The sequence below is a fragment of the Leucoraja erinacea genome, chromosome 16 (genome assembly GCF_028641065.1).
Source record: "Leucoraja erinacea ecotype New England chromosome 16, Leri_hhj_1, whole genome shotgun sequence".
Taxonomy (NCBI): domain Eukaryota; kingdom Metazoa; phylum Chordata; class Chondrichthyes; order Rajiformes; family Rajidae; genus Leucoraja; species Leucoraja erinaceus.
In genome coordinates, this window is record NC_073392.1 from 1,114,407 (window position 1) to 1,140,694 (window position 26,288).

At 46.4% G+C, this 26,288-nt stretch overlaps 1 protein-coding gene across 3 annotated transcripts in view; it reads left to right on the forward strand.

The window, feature by feature from the left end:
- The first annotated feature begins 8,527 nt into the window (after window positions 1–8,527).
- The window catches only part of cacna2d3a (calcium channel, voltage-dependent, alpha 2/delta subunit 3a), a 412,076-nt gene continuing 394,315 nt past the window's right edge, over window positions 8,528–26,288 (forward strand). For 2 of the 3 annotated variants that reach the window (XM_055647516.1, XM_055647518.1), the window contains exons 1-2: window positions 8,528–9,008; window positions 9,381–9,462. In XM_055647516.1, the coding sequence (XP_055503491.1) occupies window positions 8,860–9,008; window positions 9,381–9,462 (231 nt within the window). In that variant the 5' untranslated portion in view covers window positions 8,528–8,859. The remainder of the gene's footprint in view (window positions 9,009–9,380; window positions 9,463–26,288) is intronic. The other variant, XM_055647517.1, reaches the window with a different exon arrangement.

Consider the following 26,288-nt stretch of genomic DNA (forward strand, 5'->3'; position numbering starts at 1 on the left):
GAAATCCATGCAGGAAGGAGTTGCACGTCATGAAACGGAACTACGCCGTGTCGCAGAGACAAAGCGACAGCACGGTAAGGAGAGAGAGAAGGGGGCTCGATGACTACCAACCACCGCCAGTCTCCACTGCCCATGTTGCATCAAGGTGTGTGGATCGTGGATCGCCCTCACAGACATCTGCATATCAAGTAGACGACCCTACGGAGAGGAGAGGACAGTCATACTCGTTTCGAGTGACCGCCGATGATGCGATGGGAGGTCGGGACCGCTCTCCAGTTGGTGAGAGGACGGTTCAGTTGCCCGATAACAGCTGGGAAGAAACTGTCCCTGAATCGGGAGGTGTGCGTTTTCAAACTTCTGTACCTCTGGCCCGATGGGTGAGGGGAGGAGAGGGAGTGTCCAGGGTGATACTGGTCCTTGATTAGTTCTAGATTGTATTCATTCCTAGATTGTATTTGGCAGAGGAAATATTTGAATTATATTTGATGATCAGTCCTGTAAAGACCATCTATAGTTTAATGTATCAGGCTTCCCCTTTAACTTCTGACACCGTAGAAAAAAGCATGCAAGTCTGTCCACCTGTCCAAGTATTTAATATCTCTTAATCCAGGCATCATTCCAGAAAACCTCCTCTGCACCCTTTCCAAAGATGGACTTGGACTAAGTTGAAACAAGGAACTATAGTTTAAAGCTGCCGTTACTCCGTTCTCCTGCCCGATCCATCCACTTGGTTAGAGAAGGTTGTGGAGGCCAAATCAATTGATATATTTAAGGCAGAGATGGATAGATTCCTGATTAGTGCAGGTGTCAGAGGTTATGGCGAGAAGGCAGGAGAATGGGGTTAGGAGGGAGAGATAGATCAGCCATGATTGAATGGAGGAGTAGACTTGATGGGCCAAATGGTCCAATTCTCCTATCAGTGATGAACTTAGTCTTACCCCAAGTAGCGCTTGCCCTCACTTGTGAAAATACCACACGGTTCACATCAGTGTGGAATAATGTGTGTACAAGAGTTGGAATGGCCCAGGAAACACAACCTGTGCTCTTCATTGCTCGAGTTGTTTTGCTTTCAAACAATCCTGACAAAAGCGAGTCGGTCACAGCGACAGAAGGAGAAAAAGCCCCAGTGAAAGGCTGCTTCCTCTCGCCAGGCGAAGCAGTAATCTCCCAACCGCACTGTAATTATTTCTAGTTAATTATCTCTGCAGTGCACTCTAGCTCTCTGAACAGCCAGCGCTTAAATCCTGTTTAGGGAAAAATGAAAGTAAATTATTTTGAAGTTGCAATGAGATGTTGACAAACCCAAACACATGCTCTTGATGAATTTAAAGGCAGTAATCGCTGTATTAAGTGCCATTTACTTTACAGCAGGTTAGCGAGCTCAGGCAGAGCTATAAATACCTCGTGCCAGGAACAATCACCAGCTAAAACATTTATCTGTGAGGCTGGATAAATGTGAGAGTGGTGGAATATTTGATATAAAACTGATCAACTATCTGAAACTTCCTAGTCATGTTAGAGGGTGGGTTGAATTTACTAAATAATACTGCCCCATTTCACAGCTAGAGAGGTGCATTTAATGGTAAATAGAAAGCATTGTTGATGTACACAATGACAGAGAAATGTAAGGTGTTGCAATTTGGGAAGTATAACATGGGCAGGACCCACACAATGAATGGCAGGGCTCTGGCCCGATAACAATCAGCACGGGAGCACCTCAGCCCTCTGCTTTATACTCATGACTGCGTAGCCAGACATAGTGCGAACTCCATCATCAAGTTTGCCGACAACACCACTGTTGTGGGACGAATCACTGATGGGGACGAGTCAGAGTATAAAAGTGAGATCGACCGATTGACCAAATGGTGCCAACACAATAACCTGGCTCTCAACACCAGCAAAACCAAGGAACTGATTGTGGACTTTGGAAGGGGTAGGATAGGGACCCACAATCCCGTTTACATCAAACACGGAAAGGGTCAAGAACTTCAAATTCCTGGGTGTGCACATTTCCAAAGATCTTTCCTGGCCCCAGCACACGGATGCAATAATAAAGAAAGCACATCAGCGCCTCTACTTCCTGAGAAGATTACGGAGAGTCGGTATGTCAAAGAGGACTCTCTCGAACCTCTACAGGTGCACAGTAGAGAGCATGCCGATGGGTTCGGCAACCTGAGGATCCAGGAGCGGAAAAGGATGCAGAAAGTTGTAACCACTGCCCAGTCCATCATCGGCTCTGACCTCCCCACCATCGAAGGGATCTATCGCAGTCGCGGCATCTAATAGGCAGCCAACATCATCAAGGACCCACACCATCCTGGCCATGCACTCATCTCTCCGCTACCATCGGGCAGAAGGAACAGGTGCCTGAAATCTGTTACATCCAGGTTCAGGAACAGCGTCTTCCCCACAGCCATCAGGCTATTGAACTCGCCAACAAACAGACTCTGAGCTGTAACAGCCTACTGCACTTTATCTGCTTATTTATGTGAATATTGAACTGAACTGTTCTGTATTTTTGCGAACAATATTCTGTTGTGCTGCAGCAAGCAAGAATTTCATTGTCCTATCTGGGACACATGACAATAAACTCGCTTGACTTGACTTGACTTGGAGAGTGTTGTAGAGCAGAGGGATCTAGGAGAGCAGGTGTATGGTTCCTTGAAGGTGAAGTCACAGGTAGATAGGGTAGTCAAAAAGGCTTTTGGCACACTAGCCTTCATTAGTCAGAGTACTGAGTATAGAAATTTGGAGGTCATGTTGCAGTTGTATAAGATGTTGGTGTGGCCACATTTAGAGTATTGTGTTCAGTGTTGGGCACCATGTTATAGGAAATATGTACAGAGAAGATTTACGAGCATTTTGCCAGAGGAGGCAGTAGAGGTTGGGACTATTGCAACGTTTAAGAAACATTTAGATGGGTACATGGATAGGATAGGTTTGGAGGGATATGAGCAAATGGCAGGAAAGTAGGACTAGTGTGGATCGCACATGTTGGTCGGTGTGGGCAAGTTGGGCTGAAGGGCCTGTTTCCGCGCTGTATGACTCTGTGACTGTAATTGTGAGAATTGTGTAGGTAGCGGAATCATCGGGTGATGGGAATCAATGATGTTTGCCCCAGAGGAGGAGGAGGAGGAGGGGAGTCAGCCCACCATGTCCACCCCAGGTAAAGAGGACCACTTTCCCCAGCTCCTGCCCTGGCTCCTGGTCCTCAGCATTGTGCGCTGCAGCCACCAAACGTCCATCCAGCAACCTCACTTGGCATAGCGAGACACAGCACAGCTGGCATTTATTTCAAGAAGGGCTTGTCTACAAAACCAGGGATGTAATGCTGAGGCTCTATACGGCGCTGGTCAGGCCACATTTGGAGTTTTGTGAGCAATTTTGGGCACCATATCTGAGGAAGGATGTTGTGGCTCTGGAGAGGGTCCAGAGGAGGTTTACAAGAATGATCCCAGGAATGAGTAGGTTAGCACTGGGGCCTGTATTCACTGGACTTTAGAAGAATGAGGGGGGGCCTCATTGAAAAATACAGAATAGTGAAGGGCTTGGATAGAGTGGATGTGGAGAGGATGTTTCCATTAGTGGGAGAGTCTAGGGCTAGAGGTTATAGCTTCAGAATTAAAGGGCGTTCCTTTAGAAAGGAGATGAAGAGGAATTTCTTTAGTTAAAGGGTGGTTAATTTGTGAAATTCTTTGCCACAGAATGCTGTGGAGGCCAGGTCAATTGATATTTTTAAGGCGGAGATAGACAGATTCTTGATTAGTACGGGTGTCAGAGGTTATGGGGAGAAAGCAGGAGAATGGGGTTAGGAGGAAGAGATAGATCAGCCGTGATTGAATGGAGGAGTGGACTTGATGGGCCGTATGGCCTAATTTTGTTGCTATGGTTTATGACCATATGAAACAGCCCCTTCGGCAACTAAGATGTCTCGTCTATGCTAACCCAACCTGTCTGTGCTTAGTCCATATCCCTCTAAACCTGTCCTATCTATGTACTTGTCTAAATGTCTTTTAAATGTTGTCATAGTACCTGCCTCAATTACTCCTCTGGTAGCACGTTCCGTACACCCGCCACCGTCTGAGTGGAAAGGTTGCCCATCGCATTCCTATTAAATCTATCCCCCCCTTGCCTTAAATCTATGCCCATTGGTTCTTGATCCCCTTTCCCTGGGTAAAAGGCTAGTCATTCATCTGATCTATTCCCACACGGGGCCAGAGAAGAAAAGACAAAACATATGTCAGATAAGAATCGAAGAGGTGTGAGTTGTGAACTTGGAAGGAGGAATGTAGGTGGAAAGGGAAGGAGAGGGGAGAAATTCAGGTGGGGAACGGCCCTGAGAGGAAAACGAAGGGGGAGTTGTTTGTAGCTTAGTTCCCAAATATTGGAGAATTCATCGTTCATACTGAAGATAGACACAAAATGCTGGAGTAACTCAGCGGGTGAGGCAGCATCTCTGGAGAGAAGGAATGGGCGACGTTTCGGGTCGAGACCCTTCTTCAGACCATTGTTCATAATGTTGGGCTGTACCCAAGTGGAATATGAGGTGGTGTTCCTCCAGTTTGCACCTGGCTTCACTCTGGCAATGGAGGAGGCCCAGGACATTAGGGTGTGGATGCGTGTTGACACTCGCTGTGGGGGATTGAGATGGGTGGTCATGGTGATCAGAAAGGCAGATGAGTGCCTTGCCACAACTGGGGCAATGTTAGAGGTCAAATATGGTGCGACATATCTCTCATGGCACCCTAGAATCCAACACTATGTCATCCCCTTTGTCAATGATCTATTCTACATTTTCCTTTATTTCATAGATACATAGAAACTGGAGTAGGCCATTCGGCCCTTCGAGCCAGCTCTGCCATTCAATATGATCATGGCTGATCATCCAAAATCAGTACCCCCGTTCTGGCTTTTCCCTATATCCCTTGATTCCCTTAGCCCTAAAGAGCTAAATCTAACTCTCTCTTGAAAACATCTCCATTCCCCTTGTCTCGTTTTCACACCTTAAACTTCCTTATCTCTGTATCTCCCTCTCCCCTGACGCACAGTTTGAAGAAGTGTCTCAACCTGAAACGTCACCCATTCCTTCTCTCCAGAGATGCTGCCTGACCCGCTTAGTTACTCCAGTATTTTGTGTCTATTTCGGTGTACACCAGCATCGGATAGGTGACGTTTCACAGAGTGCTGGAGTAACTCAGCGGGTCAGGCAGCATCTGTGGAGAACATGGATAGGTGACGTTTCATAGTGCTGGAGTAGCTCAACGGGTCAGGCAGCATCTGTGGAGAACATGGATAGGTGGCGTTTCACAGAGTGCTGGAGTAACTCAGCGGGTCAGGCAGCATCTGTGGAGAACATGGATAGGTGGCGTTTCACAGAGTGCTGGAGTAACTCAGCGGGTCAGGCAGCATCTGTGGAGAACATGGATAGGTGGCGTTTCACAGAGTGCTGGAGTAACTCAGCGGGTCAGGCAGCATCTGTGGAGAACATGGATAGGTGGCGTTTCACAGAGTGCTGGAGTAACTCAGCGGGTCAGGCAGCATCTGTGGGGAACATGGATAGGTGACGTTTCACAGAGTGCTGGAGTAACTCTTGTTCCTGTGCTAACAAGACACTACTTTCCCCAGTCTGACGCTCACTCTCTTTCACACCTTATTCTTACTTTTTACGTGTTTATACTGTTATGTACCCCTCACGTGACTAGGAGCCTTCAGGGGCATGCGTGTTCCCGGGCACGCATGTTCCAGGGGAACGCGTGTTGAGGGCCACACGTGTTGAGGGCCATGCATGCTATGGGGCACATGTGTTCTTACACAACGAGCAAGCGTGGAGGATGTAGCGGATGGGGCATTCCTGACATCTTCACACTGTCAGCTTGTGTTTAACCACCTCCCACTCCCCCTCCCCCCCCCCCCCCCCCCCAACTTACAGTTGATGTGAGTTACAATTCAGCCCAGTCTCGTGCAGAAAGGAGAGACTCCCGTGAGATTTACAGATACCGCATTATCTGTCAGACTGCGATCATGTTTCGACTTCACCAAGGAGGTTCCTCCACGTCAACCGATAAATTATTTATTCTCTGGCTTGAGTCATTGATTTACTTAAGTTGCAATCGTCTCATTCATAAGGCTTTTCATTCTTGCTTGGCAAGCCAGTGCAATGGTTTAAATCACTGGTTCTGTGCACATAAATGTAGAATGGGAGCTGGGGAAACTATAGATGCCGCAGATGTGAAGGATACAGTCTGTTCCTCTGAAGGAGGGTCTATCTTCCATAGAAAGCTTCAACTGTGTAAAGATGAACATGATATATTACCATGTAAACCACTAGTCCTTGCCACCAGCAGCTATGTCTGTGTGAATCCATGGAACTTTGTAAGTTGTCCACCGAGTCAATGCCGACCAGCGATCACCCCGCACACTAACTAGTTCTATCCTAACCAGTAGGGACAACTCACTGAAGCCAATTAACCTACAAACATGTATGTCTTTAGTATGTGGGATGAAAATGGAGCACCTGGAGATAACCAACATGGCCTACTCACTGAGGTTGAGGGGGAACCTCATTGAAAGCACTGGGCCCCTCCGATGTTTACTTGGAGGAAGTCTAAAATTGTATCTTGACAAGCAGACTGACGCCAAATGAATGGAAGTGGTTGAGAGAAGTTCACGAGAGATGGAAGCAGAATTGGACCATTCAGCCCATCATGTTTACTCCATTCAATCATGGTTGATCTATCTTTCCCTCTCAACCCCATTCCCCTGCCTTCTCCCCATAACCCCTGACACCCATCAAGAATCTACCAATCTCTGCCTTAAAAATATCCACTGTCCTGGCCTCCACAGCCTCCTGTCGCAATAAATTCCACAGATTCGCCACCCTCTGACTAAAGAAATTCCTCCTCATCTCCTTCCTAAAGGGATGCAATGGTAGTATTGAGCATTGTTGGCAGTGCTGTGTTGTCCATGAATGATGTCAAAAGGCAGCATTGAGATGAGGACAAGGAGTTTGGGAAAGAATTGGAAGCTGCACTGGTTACTGGCTTGGCCACCATTGGCAAAGGCAGGAGAATGAGATTGAGTGTGAACACAGAATGAACAGGGTCAGGGGAGCAGTGGCTGTAACTGGGATGATGGACCAGAGTGGTTGGAATGAGACAAAAGGTGGAGCATATGTGAACAAGGTCAAAGGTTCTGAATCAATATTTGGAGAATTAGTGTAGGTGTCTGAATACAAGTCCAGGTGATGTGATGTGAATACAGAGTAGACAGTGTGTGGCTAGCCGCGCCGACCAGCGATCCCCGCACACTAACACTATCCTACACACAGCAGGGACAATTTACAATTTTCTACTGAAGCTAATTGACCTACAAACCAGCACGTCTTTGGAATGTGGGAGGAAACTGGAGCACCCAGAGAAAACTCACGCAGGTTCCGCAGGGGAGAACGTGCAAATTCTGTACAGACAGCACCTGTAGTCAGGATCGAACTGGGTCACTGGTGCTGTAAGGCAGCATCTTTACCACTGCGCCACCGTGCTTCCTGCTGAGTGCCTAATCCAGGAGGGTCACAGGTCCCAGGTCAATGACTGTGTAGGAAGGAACTGCAAATAGACACAAAATGCTGGAGTAACTCAGCGGGCCAGGCAGCATCTCTGGAAAAAAGGAATGGGTGACGTTTCAGGTCAAGACGCTTCTTCAGACTGAGAGTCAGGGGAGATGCTGCCCACCACCCTCAGATTCCTATTAAATCGTTTCCACTTCACCTTAAACCTATGTCCTCTGGTCCTCGATTCCCCTACTCTGGGCAAGAGGTTCTGTGCATCTACCCAATCTATTCCTCTCATGATCTTATACACCTCTATAAGATCACCCCCCATCCTCCTACGCTCCATGGAATAGAGACCCAGCCTACTCAACCTCTCCCTATAGCTCACACCCTCTAGTGCTGGCAACATCCTCGTAAATCTTCTAAACCCTTTCAAGCTTGACAATATCTTTCCTATAACATGGTGCCCAGAACTGAACACACTAAATGCGGTCTCACCAACGTCTTATACAACTGCAACATGACTTCCCAACTTCTATACTCCTCTCCTCCCCTCCCCTCTCCTCTCTCCCCCCTCTCTCCGTGAGTGTGTTGTCCCGCGTCAGTGCGGTGATTCCGGGCTGAGAGACGGCGTGGATAGCGCTGCCGGCCGCATGGACGGCGTATGCACACTTGGAAACTTGAGACGTTTAATGAAGACGGGTTGAACTTGTACCGACAGCGAGCCCGGGCCTGCGCCGACACAGGGACCCTGTAGAGTGTGGGGTGGCCAGTCTGTGAGCGCTCTCACCCACTGCTCAGCGCCGGAGACCACTCGGCCCATCAGAAGCGGGGCGGAGGTCTCGGGGTAGAGAGAGAGAGAGAGAGGTGGAGAGAGATACAGAGGATACAGAGGAAGAGGAGAGAGAGAGAGAGAGAGAGAGAGGAGAGAGTTGGGAGGGGGTGGGAGGGGGTGAGGGAGCCGGGTCCCGGGGGCCGCCGTTCCCCGCTCCGCTCGGCTGCCCGTGGGATGGATGGAGGTTGTCGGCGACAGGGGGGCGGGCGGTCGGTCGGTCGGGAGCCGATGAGCGCTGGGTGTGAGCGCTAGTTGCTCGGTACACAGCGGCGGGAGGTAGCGGGGCTGGTCAGTGGGGAAGTGGGCAGCGGGCGGGCTGGGCAGTGGCCACTGGTCAGACAGACAGTGAGCGCTCCGCACCGTCACCGTCACCGTAGTGCTCTCCTCTCCTCTCCTCTCCTCTCCCCACCCCGGGACACGAGGCGGGGGCGCCGCCGTGAACGGGACGTCCTGCGGGTGTGAAGTCGGGGAGCCGCAGATGAGCGAGAGGCCGCCGCCGGCTGCCCTGGGAAGAAGGATGAGGAGCGCCGCGCTGCCGCCTCTGTGCCGCGCCTCCCTCCTGCTCTGCACCGTCTTCAGCAACGCCAGGGGACACAGCAAGGAAACGCAGCCCATCCCGCTCAACGTGTGAGTCTGTGGCACCGGGATGGGTCGGGGGTGGGAACGGGACCGGGGGTCGGTACCGGCGGGGACGGGGCACTCCGCGCTCTCCACAACACAAACTGCTCCGTTCTGCAGAATAACTTGTGGTCGGGCCAGGGGCTATAGTGGCGTTGCAAACACAGACACCCCCGCCCTGTAAGCGACACGACCCGCAGGCTGAACTGCACCATAGATGCTGCCTCACCCGCTGAGTTTCTCCAGTATTTTTGTCTACCGAAACAACCGAGTCTCGCTTGGCCGAGATAAACAGAACGAGTTTGTGCGGGTTACAGGCGTAAGTGAAACAGTTCTGCTCTTTCCACAACGTAACTGTCCTCCTCTGTAAATGTATTTCAGGGTGAAACTGTGGGCTTCCGCCTTCGGAGGGGAAATCAAATCCATTTCGGCCAAATATTCGGGTTCACAATTCCTGCAGAAGGTAACGCTTTCTCTAAAGAGCCGCATTTGTACAATCTCCTGTTTCACAACTTGATTGTCTTGTATTTAACCCCCGAAACCTCCAGAAACCAGCGAGAGGTGGAATTCCATTTTAACCGCTACACTTCACACCCATTCCTTCTCTCCAGAGATTTCTTCACCCATAGAGTTGTGAATCTGTGGAATTCACTGCCACAGAGGGCAGTGGAGGCCAATTCACTGGATGTTTTCAAGAGAGAGTTAGATTTAGCTCTTAGGGCTAACAGAATCAAAGGATATGGGGAGAAAGACAGAACGGGGTACTGATTGTGGATGATCAGCCATGATCATATTGAATGGCGGTGCTGGCTCAAAGGGCCGAATGGCCTACTCCTGCACCTATTTTCTATGTTTCTATGCTGCCTGTCCCGCTGAATTACTCCAGCATTTTGTGTCTATCTTCAATGATGACATTGAGTGCGTTGCCGCCGCTTTTGATACCGAGATAAATATTTGAGTATAAACGGACCGGAATTAAAAAAAATACAAACGACCATTCTCGGCTTAGTTAGCGAAGGGTGAGATTAGGTCGAGCGTTTTGGCCGGTAGTTGTTTAACTTTTCCCCAGTTTAGAATGGATTCGGTGAGAGGAGTGTTGTGTGTGATTTGTTCGCGGCGTTTGTTTGTGTGTAGCCGCCGCCTCCCCGCTCCGGCATTGGGTAAATGATACCCTATTATAGAGGAGAAAATACCGGGTTATACAGGAGAAAATACCCCCTTGTAGAGGAGAAGATACCCCCTTGTAGAGGGGAAAATACCCCCTTGTAGAGGGGAAAATACCCCCTTGTAGAGGGGAAAATACCCCCTTGTAGAGGAGAAAATACCCCCTTATGGCGGGGAAAATACCCCCTTATAGAGGAGAAAATACCCCCTTGTAGAGGAGAAAATACCCCCTTGTAGAGGAGAAAATACCCCCTTATAGCGGGGAAAATACCCCCTTGTAGAGGAGAAAATACCCCCTTGTAGAGGAGAAAATACCCCCTTGTAGAGGAGAAAATACCCCCTTATAGAGGGGAAAATACCCCCTTGTAGAGGAGAAAATACCCCCTTGTAGAGGAGAAAATACCCCCTTGTAGAGGAGAAAATACCCCCTTGTAGAGGAGAAAATACCCCCTTGTAGAGGGGAAAATACCCCCTTGTAGAGGAGAAAATACCCCCTTGTAGAGGAGAAAATACCCCCTTAGAGGGGAAAATAGAGGAGAAAATACCCCCTTGTAGAGGAGAAAATACCCCCTTGTAGAGGAGAAAATACCCCCTTGTAGAGGAGAAAATACCCCCTTGTAGAGGAGAAAATACCCCCTTGTAGAGGAGAAAATACCCCCTTGTAGAGGAGAAAATACCCCCTTGTAGAGGAGAAAATACCCCCTTGTAGAGGAGAAAATACCCCCTTGTAGAGGAGAAAATACCCCCTTGTAGAGGAGAAAATACCCCCTTGTAGAGGAGAAAATACCCCCTTGTAGAGGAGAAAATACCCCCTTTAGAGGAGAAAATACCCCCTTGTAGAGGAGAAAATACCCCCTTGTAGAGGAGAAAATACCCCCTTGTAGAGGAGAAAATACCCCCTTGTAGAGGAGAAAATACCCCCTTGTAGAGGAGAAAATCCCCCCTTATAGAGGGGAAATGACTCCATAATAGAGGGGATAATACCCCGTTACAGAGAGGGAGAATAGCATCTGATCTCATTTTCGGGTGCGCTGCCCGGTTACATTGTCGCGCCGCCCCGACTCCGAGAGAAATGACCGTTAGTCGGCAGAAAGGCGATCATTGTAAACGTGTGGTCTTTTGTCGAGTAACTTCAGCGGATGAACAGTGTCTGTGATAAACGTTTATGAACGGACATGTTTCCTGTGCCGTCAATGGCCCTGTTGTTTAGAGGGAAGACAGGCACAAAAAGCTGGAGTAACTCAGCGGGCCAGGCAGCATCTCTGGAGAGAAGGGGAGTGCAGGGGGGAACGGGGCACTTTGGAAATCAAATAGCTCTCACCGCAATCTCAATCTTCGAGGGAAAATGTGTTGCTGATGCAAACTGTAACAAAACTGCGGCGTGAACGCGCTTTACCAAGAATCGGGAACAAATACTCTCTGAGTATTGCTCCCACAAGCGAAAGAAGACTTTATAATGTTGGGCCTTTTATTTCAGATCATTGTAGTTTGTAGTTGTACGGGGTTTTCTATTTATTATTTAGGCATTTTTAAAAAATGGAACGAAAATCCTTAGGTCGGCCGTGTTATTTTATGTAACAATTATTATTTAACAGTTATTATTTGAAATGTATTATTTGACATTTATTATTTCACAATTATTATTAAACAATTATTATTTACCGACCATTATTTAACGACTATTATTTGACACTTATAGTGTAACAATTATTATTTAACAATTATTATTTAACGTGCAGATAGCAGTTACGTGGACCATTGGTACAACAATATATTAAATCTACACGCTACAACATCTGAGATCGGTGCTGCGTTTTTCCACGTTATCATTAACATTCTCTCCGCTGTTTTATCGTTGTGTGTCATATTCACAAACACGGGTTGACAAACTCTGATTCTGCATCGCTGTGATTCTCCAACTGAAAGGTGTTATGTGCAATTTGAAATGTAAATGATGCCGCCTTGTTAAGGAATGTGCAGGCGAAAGAAATGCCGGGTTAAATATATCAAGCCTGCTCCAGAGCCCAGATTGAGCAGGGAGTGTGGACCGTGTAGTACTGAGGAGATGTGTACTGTCAGAGGCAGGGTCCTGTGGAGGAAACAATAAACCTAGGCCCTTGCTCATTCATTTATTCATTCCTCTTTCAGCCATAAAGGATCGAAATGTTCCAGTATCCTGGTCACTATTAGCCCACACTCAGCCACCCTGAGACAGGGGTTCACTTCACCTCTGTGGCAGCTAGCTGTGGTGAATTTGCTCCATCAGCTCCTGGTCAGGTATCAGTGTTGGAGAAATAATGCTGGTGCCCGCAAGGTGATTTGGGAAAGTCCTGGCAGGGATGCGAGAGGCAGTGTATTTGTCTTGTATTTCCACAAGATGGAAGTGACAGTAGATGCAGCAAGTCTCCAGTTAAGATGCTGTGTCTCGTGACATTTCATAGTATTCCTAAATGGACGATACTGTTGTGTTATTTTGTGGAAATAAATAATACTAAAATACATATGGAAAGTATTCAAATTGTAAGCAACAATGAAGCAGGTCATGGTGATAATGGCGGCAGTGAGTGAGAGGCATGTATTTGTCAATGCGGTACAATGTGTAGAGGATTCTTCCACTGCTCCTGTTATTTGTGAACGGCTCCTTTCACGCCTCACCTCATCCCATTACTTCTGCTGTTAAATTTTCCCTGTGCTTTGCTAGGAATGAATATCTGCTCAGTGCTCAGACCAAAATACATAACCCTGCCTTGTACATTTGTTGGAATATTTTCACCATTTTGTAGGCATGGATCGAGATGTGGATTTTAGCAAATGTTTGCCTGATCTATAAACTGTGTGGCATTTATGCGATGAATCTGAGACATTTGTCAAATTAAAGATTTCTGGAATAATTTTCTTTATATTAGATTTCTCCCCGCATGTATGAATCTACGTACACAATAATTGCTAGGTGAGCAACAAAGCTGATTTATTGCATTCTGCCAGGTAGATTTCACAGTAAAGTGTGTCTGCTTCCCACATAAGGCTTGTACTCTCTATTATGTCTTTGACACCATTTAAATATAATTTAGCCTGTACACAAAGTACTTTCTCAAACCACCAGTCTCCACAGACAGTGCAGGTTTTTTTTCCTTCAATAAAATGCTTAAAACTGAATCTTTGGTGCTTCTATGATTTTGAAGGAAAGGTCTGCAATATATTGCAGTGAAAGAAATCGTTGAATTTTCTGTTTACCGAACGGACGTGACAAAATGAGCAGTAGACAAAAATGTTGGAGAAACTCAGCGGGTGAGGCAGCATCTATGGAGCGAAGGAAATAGGCAACGTTTCGGGCCAAAACCCTTCTTCAGACAAAATGAACAACTTGATACGAAGATAGACACAAAATGCTGGAGCTATTCAGAGGGACAGGCAGTTTTGGTGACATTTTGCGTCGCGACCCTTCTCCAGACTGAGAGGCAGGGGAGAGGGAAACGAGAGATATAGACGGATGTAAAGAGATATAGAACAAATGAATGAAAGATGTGCACAAAAGTGACGATGATAAAGGAAACCATTGTCAGCTGTGGGCTAGATGAAGACTTAGACACATTGCCTTTAGAGAAGCAGCCGCTCTTTCCACATTGTTTAAAGTTCTTCACCACCATCTTCCACAGTAGGCAGCTTTAAAAGTGATTGAACTTCCTTTAACCTGGTTGTAAAGGCAACCTTAACCAAACAAAATTGTGCTGAAAGAGAAATATGTCATTGTGTTCATTGATGTCATTGTGTCTGGAGAAGGGTCTTGACGAAACATCACCCATTCCTTTTCTCCAGAGATGCTGCCTGTCCCGCTGTGTTACTCCAGCTTTTTGTGGCTATCTTCGGTTTAAACCAGCATCTGCAGTTCCTTCCTACTTCTTGTACTCATAGTTTAATGTAGAACACAAACGGTGAACACCTTTGACCTGGAAAACCGGGAGGATGTTTATATTGGTTAACATCAATCGCATGATCTTGCATTGCTGAATATTATTACAATGTTTAGTTTAGTTTATAGTTCAGTTCAGTTTAGTTTATTGTCACATGTAGCGAGGTACAGTGAAAAGCTTTTGTTGCCTGCTAACCTGTCAGCGGAAAGACGATACATGAATACAGTCGAGCCAGTGTACAGATACATGATAAGGTAATAGTAATATTAGAGAATAGTAACAGCAATACTATATTATATAAAGCATTAGTAACATGTAATAGTCATAATATAAAAAAACATAATTTACTAGTCACAAAATTATAGACATTGTTTATAATTTCCTTTATGTTTATGCATCAGAAGAATTTGTACAAATCGGAAATAATTTTGTTCTTGGTGGCAAAAGAATGGTTTTCTGTATTCGTAGAACACGCAGCAGAACAGTACAGCACAGGAACAGGCCCTTCAGCCCACAATGTCCGTGCCAACAAGTTAAACTAATCTCCTCTGCCTGCACGTGATCCATATCCCTCCATTCCCTACACATCCATGTGTCCATCTAAAAGCTTCTTAAGCACCACTATCGTATCTGCCTCCTCCACCACCAGTATTCATGTTATTAATGACCACCTAAAGAATGATCATAGAGTTGTCACTGTAGCGTAGCGGGTAGAGCGGCTGTCTCACAGTGCCAGAGACTCGGGTTTGATCCTGACTGTGGGTGCCGACTTTAAGGAGTTTGTACTCTCTTCCTGTGACCTGCATGGCTTTTCTCCTGATGCCCAGGTTTCCTCCAACACTCCAAAGACGTGCAGGCTTGTAGGTTAATTGGCTTGGTACAATTGTAAATTGTCCCTAGTGGGTGAGATAGTGATAGTGTATGGGATGATTGCTGGTTGGCGCAGACTCGGTGGGCCGAAGGGCCAGTTTCCGTGGTTCCATGCTATATCTCCAAAGTCTAAAGCATCAGGTGGAGATAATTTCCAGCGCGATGACCATTGCATGGTGACTCCTAGGTGGTGACCCCTACACTGTGACCCCCCAATGCAGTGACCCCTACAGTGACATCCCCAAGCCATGACCCCTGCACTGTGACCCCTGCACTGTGGCCCCTGCACTGTGACCCCTGCACAGTGACCCCTACACTGTGATCCCCCAAACCATGACCCCTATACTGTGACCCCCTACACTGTGGGCTTCCTGGTGGAACGTGAGCTGCTTCTACTGGTCACCGTGCTCCCACTGAAACATATACGCTAAGCCAAGAACCATCAAACAAGTAAAGATCAAGCAGTTAAATGATGGAGACAACAAAATATTGGGATTCAGTGACCGGATTCAAGAAATGGAGAACAACGGAGGAGGCAGGAGAATGGGGTAGAGAGGGAGAGGTAGATCAGATGTGATTGAATGGCGGCATAGACTCGATGGGCTGAATGGCCTAATTCTGCCCCTATGACTTATGAACACAAAAGAGGCAAAAGATTTTTGTTTTTGTCCCAGGGAATAGAACTCAACGTTTGCAAGATTATTTTTTTGGGCTGGAGAGATTGTTGACTTTGAGTTTATTTTATTTTCATGTGTACTGAGGTACAGTGAAAAGCTTTTGTTACCTGCTAACAAAGGGACAGGTACATTTAAAGGATGTGATTATGTGTGGGCACAATTGTGTTTAAGTTTTAGTTTGTCATAATGAATTAATTTTGTTGCGTGCTAAGCAGTCAGTGGAAACACAATACACAAGACATGGTCACCACGATGTATGATTATTGTTATCACTTTCTCCGCTGTTAAAACAGATTGCAGCGGACTGGACTATTTTGGTCACCGTTAGACTGGCAGCAATGAGTCCGGATCGTAAGATGTCTAATATTGATTTCCGTGTCAAATGTCTGGCAGGCTCTGCGTTAGTGCAAACTGCAGAGGAACACAGATCGCTGACAGCATCTCCGGGATATTTATGTCTGAAGTGCACACGGGCAGATACCAGAGATGCTGTATGTTTTACTGGCCAACAACTCCAAGCTGCACCAAGCTCACAGGGACACAAGGAACTGCAAATGCTGGAATCTTCAACAAACCTAGAGTTCTCTGATATGCCCAGGCCAAGATAGATCAATGGTGCATTATTTGGCAACGGCATGGTGACATTCTATTATTGTATTTATTACACATGCATGTTTTGCCTTCATTATTCAAAGTGCAAAGTCCAGTTGGCCCGCGCTCTCGATGTACTGGAGTGGTTCCCGTGAACCGACTCGAATCTCCTCACCTCGCCTGGCCAGCCCAGGGGCGCCTCCTGCTGCCAACCTTGAAGCCTGCACCTGGAGGCATTACCCCGGTTCACCCTCCCCATCGGCCCTTGCTCCTCACGTCCGGCGTCTCCAGCTCCTTTTGCCTGGCATTAGATTTAGAAAATAGGTGCAGGAGTAGGCCATTCGGCCCCTTGAGCCAGAACCGCAATTCAATATGATCATGGCTGATCATCCAGAATCAGTACCCTATTCCTGCTTTCTCCCCATATCCCTTGATTCCGTCAGCCTTAAAGGGGCTGTCCCACTTGGGCGACCTAATTGGCGAGTTTAGAAGAGTTTAAAAAAGTGACATGTTGAAGACCTCCTTCGACTATGTTGAAGACCAGCTTCGACTAGCTACGACTAGCTGTGACTAACTTCGGGAAAATTGGACACCAAATAGTGGAGAGTGAAGATGACCTCCTTCGATCTCCGTCGACTTCCCTTCGATTATGATGAAGACTATCTACGACTACCTTCGACTATCCTCGATTACCTACGACTAACATGCCGACCTACTACGACTAAACCTACAAGTAAAAAAAGTATCGATTTTTTCCATGTCGACCTTTATTTTACTCATATTGAATACTTTTATTAACACATTAAAAAATACGCCGTGACCTAGCTGAGGCCTTGAATACGCGGAGACCACTCAAACATGAAGGAGAGTTACGAAGACAACCTCGTGTTAACCATACTGCGAGTATGAGTCAAGGGCAAACTCGCCAGAACTCGCGGATTAGGTCGCCCAAGTGGGACAGGCCCTTTAGAGCTATGTCTAACTCTCACTTGAATACATGGTTGGTGACACATTATTATGATCAGGATGTAGTGTAAGGAAATACAAAGCTGCAATGTCTCGACTGTGCTCTGCCTTGTAATGAAGATAGACACAAAATGCAGGTCAGGCAGCATCTCTGGGGAGAAGCAATGGGTGACGTTTCTTCCGACCCAAAACGTCACCCATTCCTTCTCTCTAGAGATGCTGCCTGACCTGCTGAGTTATTCCAACATTTTGTATCTATCTTCGGTTTAAACCAGCATCTGCAGTTCCTCCCTACACACTCTGCCTAATAATATTGTCTTATCTCCTTGTTATTCTGTTGAGCCTTAGACTGGGAATGTCCTGTTTAAAGATATTCATTTTTGATAACCAACATTATTTCACAGATTCTACTAACAGAGTTTGTCAAAATTATAATATATTTCTTTGAATTGTACCTATGCTCAGATACATACTCTTTAGCAACAGTTCAGTAATGTGTACGTCACTTCTAAGCAGTAGTTCTACCCTAGATTAATGATAGATTGATTTACTTATGTAAGCACTTGAAACTAGGAACATAAATAATGTTTACACTCTGATCCATTCTCAAACTGTACATGTGTTTTGGAATCCCTATGATGTTGGACTTGTCTATTCACCATTGTGTAAATGAACAGCAGATTACATATTGTTGGTATGTTGTAATATATTATACAGCATCTTTTAACAAATCAGTGATCAAAACTCTCTCTACAAAATAGGGCCAAATGCATTTTAAAATAATGTTTTATTCAAAAAATGCTACTTGATGAGGGATAAATTTATAGAGCCACTAGACAATAGGGCTGGTCCCCCGACACAATATTCCACCTCTCCACCAATTCCAAGGCGACCTCTTGCTCCCCCATCTTGCAAAGAAAGGAGGGGGGGCTTTCTGGAGCGCTAGTATGGGTGTTGTGTGCTGAAGGGACTGGTTTCCAGAGGGCTAGTATGGACATTGTGGGCCGAATGGATTCTTGGGCTAGCGGCTCAGTCACTCAACCCTGTTGTGCTGGCAGCTCACTCACTCACGGCTGGAGGGCTGGCAGTTGACTCACGGCCATTCCTTGAAATTCCATTTCAAGCAGGGTACAAGGCCACCAAATTCAAGTGCAGTTTCATACCATTTCGAGCAGGGTGCAAGGCCACTAAAGACAGCTGGTCGTGACCTCTCCCTCCCCCATCTTGCAGAGACTGAGCCATGCCCACACTTCTGGGTTTTATAGTCCCTCCCCCTCCCACCAGATGGGGCGTGGCCTTAATGGCATGATTGACAGGAGAAAGAATCTCAACATTTTTAAAACACTAATAACTCTTTTATTTTTCAACGATGGGAAAAATCCTCGGCAATTGATGAATGGAGGGGGACTCTGAGTAAGATGGCCAAAAATCACAGCCGTACGTGGTAGCGTTTTTTCTAAAAACAATATAAAGCGCAAACAGGAAGTGGTCAAGATTAAACTTTTAATTATATATAGAAGGCAAGGCAGCTTTAATTAGGCAAGGCAGCTTTAATTAGGCAAGGCAGCTTTAATTAGGCAAGGTAGCTTTAGCACTTTCAAACCAAAGGCAACACAGTTTTAGCACTTTCAAACTACATTTTAAAACCACATTAAGGGCACTGACAGGTCAGTAAAACCACTCACAGTTTAGTAGACATGTGTTCAGTTATTCACATTGAGAATTGCGACCTCTTGCTCCCCCATCTTGCAAAGAAAGGAGGCACCTCCACACCTCCACACACTAACGTCACACACACTAACTATTCCCCCCCTCCCCCCGCACTCACGCTAATTACCCCCTTGATATTATATTAATACTATTAATTTGCTCCTTTTACCCCATAACCACCCTATCTACTGACGCATAGCCCCCAACTTGCAGTCACATCTAGAGAGGGGGGGGGGGGGTAGAGTGTGAGGGCAGAGAGAGAAGGGCAGAGGCAGAGAGAGAGAGAGAGAGAGAGGAGAGGGGCAAGAGGGGTAGGGGGGTGAAGAGGAGGATAAGAGGGGGGTGGGTGAGGGGGGAAAGGTGGGAGAGGGAGGGGGAGGAGAGAGAGAGAGAGAGAGAGGAGGGTGAGAGTGAGGGGGAGAGAGAGGGGTGCTGAGAGGGGGGGGAGGTGGGGAGCAGGGAGGGGGTGGGAGATGGGAGGGTGGAGGGAAGAGGGTAGGGGGTGGGGGGAGGGGAGAGGAGAGGGGGAGAGGAGAGGGGAGAGGGAGAGGGGGGGGGAGTGGGAGGGGGAGAGGAGGGGGAGGGGTGGAGAGGGGGGAGGAGAGGGGAGAGGGGAGGGGGGGGAGGGGAGAGGGAGGGGGGAGAGGGGGAGAGGAAGGGGAGGAGAGAGAGGGAGGAGGGGAGAGGAGAGGGGGAGGGGGGAGAGGGGAGAGGGGAGAGGGGGGGAGGGGGGGGGGAGGGGGGGGGGGGGGAGAAAGGGGGGGGGGGAGAACCTAAAAAACATTTTAGAACCAAAAAAGACACATTCTGCAAGCATTGCAGAACCAAAAGAGACACTTTTTGCAAACATTTTAGAACCAATAAACACTTTTTGCAAACATTTTAGAACCAATAGACACATTCTGCAAGCATTTTAGAACCACTAAGGACACTTACATTTGAGTAGACATGTGTTCAGTGTTATTCACAGCTCAGAGAAATGTGACCCTCTGCTTTCCTCCAGCTTGCAGACACTGATTGAGGCACACCACTTCCTGGTGTTATAGTCCCTCCCCCCTGCCGTCAGCAGGGGCAGCAGAGAGAATTGGGAATTTTGTAAAATCATTAATATCTCTGTCATTTTTCATCGATGGGAAAAACCCTCGGCACACATACGGCGCAGGGGGGCTCTGAGCGAGGTGGCCAAAAATGGCGGCCGTAGGTGGCGGCGTCCTCTCGGAAATCGCAGCACAGATGGCCGAAACCGGTCAAGAACAGACTTTTAGTAATATAGATAGATAGAGTGATATAGTGTGGAAACAGGCCCAACTTGCCCACACCGGCCAACATGTCCCAACTACACTAGTCCCACCTGTCCACGTTTGCCCCATATCCCTCCAAACCTGTTCTACCCATGATGGGGAATGGATCTGATGAAAGTCCGCTCCAACCTGCATCTATACATTGCCAGTATATTTGTTTTCTGCCCACAGTAGGATGAATTTACTGGCAAAGGAGACGTGACTATTTTTCAACACTTTCTTCCTTTTTTGCTCAGATTATGGTTTAAGGCATTAAACTGGTTGTAGCACCAAGGTCACAAAAAAACGACTGCGGGCCGGATGATTCGGGTTACGGTCTGGATCCGGCCCGTGGGCCGTAGGTTGCCGACCCCTGGTTTAAGGCATCAGTTTATTTGGCGGGTGGAAATTCATGTCTGCAACATGTTCCTTAAACCTGGAGCCTGCAACAATCAGGTAGAAAGAGAGAGTGAGTGTAAGGGGTGGCACGGTGGTGCAGCGGGTAGAGCCACTGCCTCACAGCACCAGAGACCCAGGTTCCATCCTGACCTTGGATGTTGTGACTGTGGTGTTTGCAAGTTCTCCCTGTGACCGCATGGGTTACCTCCGGGTGCTCCGGTTTCTTCACACAGCCCAAAGACGTGCGGGTTTGTAGGTTAAGTGGCCTCTGAAAATAGCCCGTAATGTGTAGGGAGTGGATGATGAAGTGGAATAACATAGAACTGGTGTGAACGGGTGATTGAAGGTCGGTGTGGTCTCGGTCGGCTGAAGGGCCTGTTTCCATACTGTATCTGACAATCAATCATTCAACTAGTGAAGGTTTAGCATTTTGAACATTATACTTCCAATAGATATTACTGTATGAACATTTACCCTTAGAGTAACTGAAGTAGACGTGGAGATAAAAGCACATCCAGTCAAATAGAATCCTGTTCTTAAAATAATCAAAGCTGAAATCAATGGTGAAACAACGGTATTTATATTACCATGCAGATGAATTAAAAAAAATTGCAAATCCTTTGTATTTGTTTTTGATTCCTCTACAAATGTCACAACCCAAATTATGAAGTTATTTATAAAACATCATTCTTTAATTTTGATCTGGTATGTTGTGCTGCTTTTACCAGAACAGGAAGCTGGCATTGCTTTTTATAGAATATCTATCTGTTCCTTGTTGTACAAGAGAGTGAAGTAAAGCTGTGCAAACGTGAATAACGAGGATGCGTGCGGCGTTGTGAGGAGGAAGCATGTGTTTTCAAGTCTAGTATTATCCTGCTATCGCATGAATTGAAATTTCTACAATAAGATCAAACACAACAATGGGAGGAAGGTTATCTTCAGTGTTCCAAGTGCAGGGCAGTGGGAAGTGACTGTGGAGACATTGTGTTTATGGTTTGCAGTGATTAATATACAGACACAAAATGCTGGAGTAACTCAGCGGGTCAGGCAGCATCTCTGGAGAGAAGGAATGGGCGACGTTTCAGGTTGAGACCCTCAGACCCAAAACATGTGTCTATATTCTATGTAAACCAGCACCTGCAGTTCCTTCCTACACAATGTAGTCGGGTTTCTCTGCATTGGTATCTATATTTCTCTGCAGCCACGGCGCGGAGCGGGTCAGTGCCCAGAGGGAGGGTCCGTGCCCAGAGGGAAGGTCCCTGCCCAGAGGGAGGGTCCCTGCCCACAGGGCGGGACAGCAACAGTAGACCTGGCTTTCATCATTAAATGATGGATTTTCCCGTGTCAGAGCGAGCGATGTTATACCACATCCCATCTCACCGCTCTCGCCCTGCTTTGGTTTACTGACTGAACAGTCAAATATCTTCATTTAACGCACATCTTACATAGATGGTATGAATATCTAATATAGATGCAAAATGCTGGAGTAACTCAGCGAGTCAGACAGCATCTCTGGAGAAAAGAAATAGGTGATGTTTCAGTTTCAGGTCAAGACCTTTCTTCAGACTTCTATTAAACGCAAATTGGAGGAACTATATCACATATTTCGCTTGGGCAGATTGCAGCCCAGTGGTATGAATATTGATTTATTTCACTTCAGGTAGCCCCCGCATTCCCTCTCTCTCTATCCCTCCCCCACTTAAGTCACACCAGCTTCTCATTTTCACCCAACAAACAGCTAACAATGGCCTGTTTCCTTTATCATCATTAATTTTTATACATATCTTTCATTCATTGATCTTTATCTCCCCACATCATCATCTATATCTCCCGTTTCCCTTATCACTAACCAGTCTGAAGAAGGGTCTCGACCTGAAACATCACCCATTCCTTCTCTCCAGAGATGCTGCCTGTCCCGCTGAGTTACTCCAGCTTTTTGTGTCTATCTCGGGTTAAAACATGGTCTTAGAGTCGGAGAGCATGAGGACATGAATATCTAACATCTGAGGTCAAATTATTAAAGAGAGAGCCAAGAGTGTTTAATTGTTATTTGTGCTATTGTATCGTTCCAACAATGACAGTCTTACTTCCAGCAGCTTAACAGGTCTGTAAACACAGTAATACACAGGTAATATACTATGAAGAAAAAAAAAAATAATAACAGTAATCCCAGGCAATCACAATAGTGCATAACTGAAGTTGGTGGTGCAACCACAGACACAGTCTGTAGAAGATCACTGTTGCTGAGGTTAGTGTTGTGCAGTGTTCAAGAGCCTGATGGTTGTTAGGGAGAAGCTGTTCTTGAACCTGGAGGTTTAGTTAGTTTAGTTTATTGTCACGTGTACCGAGGTACAATGAAAAGCTTTTGTTGCGTGCTATCCAGTCAGCAGAAAGACAATACATGATTACAATTGAGCCATTAAAGTGTATTGATACATGATAAGTGAATAACATAGAAAGGTAGAAACATGAATAGGTGCAGGAGCAGGCCATTTGGCCCTTCGAGCCAGCACTGCCATTCAATATGATCATGGCTGATCATCCAGAATCAGTACCCCGTTCCTGCTTTCTCCCCATATCCCTTGATTCCGTTAGCTCTCAGAGCTGAATCTCTCTCTTGAAAACATCCAGTGAATCGGCCTCCACTGCCTTCTGTGGCTGAGAACTCCACAGATTCACAACTCACTGGGTGAAAAAGTTTTTCCTCATCTCAGTCCTAAATGGCCTACCCCTTATTCATAAACAGTGACCCCTGGATCTGGACTCCCCCAACATTGGGACAATTTTTCCTCCCTCTAGCCTGTCCAATCCCGTAAGAATTTTATATGTTTCTTTGTAAATGACTAGTGCAGATTGTTCCCACCTGTGCCCGGAGAGTTCATAACTGCGTCGACAGAGTTTTATAAATGCAAATTCTTGTTGCTTTATTGCTGTTAAGCTTAAACATTGACAAACATGCCAATACCCAACACAACAAAGTAATATCGGAAACTTAGCAGTGAAGGCGATATTCTACAGATTCACAACTCTCTGGGTGAAAAGATTTTTCCACATCTCAGTTCAGCGATAAGGTTTAGTCATAATGTTTAGTGCAAGGTTAAGCCAGCAAAGTCCAATCAAGAATAGTCCGAGGGTCACCAATGAGCTAGATAGTAGTTAAGCACTGCTCTCTGGTTGTGGTAGGATGATTTAGTTGCCTGATAACAACTGAATCATTCCACCACAACCAGAGAGCACTACTGAACTTCTATCTCCCTCATTGTTAACCCTCGGATTATCCTTGATCAGACTTTGCTCATGGTTCTTTGGCACCTCGTACTCTCCTGAGTCGGTAAGTTTTGAACTTTGCAGAACAAATGGCAGCCATCACACAGTGGTTGTTTCATCATAAGGTCATAAGTGATAGGAGTAGAATTAGACCATTTGTCCATCAAGTCTACTCCACCATTCAATCATGGCTGATCTATCTCTCCCTCCTAACCCCATTCTCCTGCCTTCTCCTCATAACCCCTGACACACGTACTAATCAAGAATCTATGTATCTCTGCCTTAAATATATCCACTGTCTTGGCCTCCACGGCCTTCTTTGGCAAAGAATTCCACAGATCCACCACCCTCTGGGGGTTTTAAGGTAAATAGCAAACTCTGGTGGGGCATTTGATGCTTAGCACAGTAGATAAAGGCAACTACAGCACCTCATCATTTCCACAATAAAATATCACTTTGTTCTTTAGCCTCAAAGCTCAGTCTGTGATGTTACTCTCTGATCACTCACTCCTTTAATATAAGAACTTTTTATTTTGTAAGGTTCAAGACGTATTGCATTAATCAAAATGTGCACGCAAATGATTATGCTGAAACTTCGTTAAACTGTTTTTCGATATTGCCTATGATAGCGATGGGAACACAATAGGCACCATTCCCGTGACCTCGCCAGTGAACTGATGTGTTTCTATGTTGCTTCATTATGCAGCGTAGAGCAAGGGACCCAGGAATGAGCGGGTTAACCTATGATAAGCGTTTGTCGGCACTAGGCCTGTACTCACTGGAGTTTGGAAGACTGAGGGGGGATCTCATGGGAACATACAGAATAGTGAAAGGTTTGGATAGAATGGATGTGGAGAGGATTTTTCCGCTATGGCTATGCAGTCATGAGTATAGTATAGAGTGAGTACAGCAGGGGGCTGAGCACGCAGCCTTGAGGTGCTTCCGTGCTGATTGTTATCGAGGCTGACACATTTCCACCAATACGAACAGACTGTGGTCTGTGGATGAAGAAGTCGAAGGATCCAATTGCAGAGGGATAGAAACATAGAAAATAGGTGCAGGAGTAGGCCATTCGGCCCTTTGAGCCTGCACCACCATTCAATATGATCATGGCTGATCATCCAACTCAGTATCCCATCCCTGCCTTCTCTCCATACCCCCCGATCCTTTAGCCACAAGGGCCACATCTAACTCCCTCTTAAATATAGCCAATGAACTGGCCTCAACTACCTTCTGTGGCAGAGAATTCCACAGATTCACCACTCTCTGTGTAAAAAATGATTTCTCATCTTGGTCCTAAAATACTTCCCTCTTATCCTTAAACTGTGACCCCTAGTTCTGGACTTCCCCAACATCGGGAACAATCTTCCTGCATCTAGCCTGTCCAACCCCTTAAGAATTTTGTAAGTTTCTATAAGATCCCCCCTGATGCGCAGAGACCCAGTTCTGCGAGTTTGGTAACCAGCTTGGAGGGGATGATTGTATTAAATGCCGAGCTGTAATCGATGAATAACAGCCTGACATATGAGTTTTTGTTGTCCAAGTGGTCTAGAGCGGAGTGGAGGGCCAGCGAGATCGCATCCACCATTGATCTGTTGTGACGGTAAGCGAACTGCAGTGGGTCCAGGTGTTTGTCGAGGTAGGAGTTGATTTGCTCCATGATCAACCTCTCAAAGCACTTCATCACCGCCGGCGTTAGTGCCACTGGTCGATAGTCATTGAGGCACGCCACCTTACTCTTCTTGGGCACTGGTATAATTGATGCCCTTTTAAAGCAGATGGGGACCTCAGACCTCAGACGTGAGAGGTTGAAAATGTCCGTAAAAACCCCAGCCAGTTGGGCCGCACAGTTTTTTAGAACACGACCAGGTATACCATCAGGTCCAGGCGCTTTTCGGGGGTTGGTGAATCTGTCAGTCAGATCAGTCAGAGGGTGGTGAATCTGTGGGATTCTTTGCTAGGGAAGGCTGTGGAGGTCAAGTCAGTGGATATATTTAAGGGAGAGATAGATCAATTCTCGATTAATATGGGTGTCAGAGGTTATGGGGATAAATGGGCTTGAGAAGGAGAGATAGATCAACCATGATTGGATGGCGGAGTAGAATTCATGGACCGAATGGCCTAATTCTGCTCCTATCACTTATGAATTTATGAGAGAAATACTCTCCGAGATGTAGAAAGGAGAATAGTGTGGCTATGCTAAGTTTATTGTGTGAACCACAGTTGGCAAGGATCAGTGTCAAATCACTCTGTCGGTGTCTGTTTCTTCTGTGTCACAGCTAGACTGTTCTTTAACAGGTCCACTACAGCCCAGTTCTTGTGTACTATTTGGATATACAAGCTGTTTTGTGTTTTGATGTAACCTTTTACAAGACAATGTCTGGGTTAGTTCTGCCAGTCGATGTATGCTCATGTTACACAGGACATTAATACTTGGTGATTTAAACATTACAT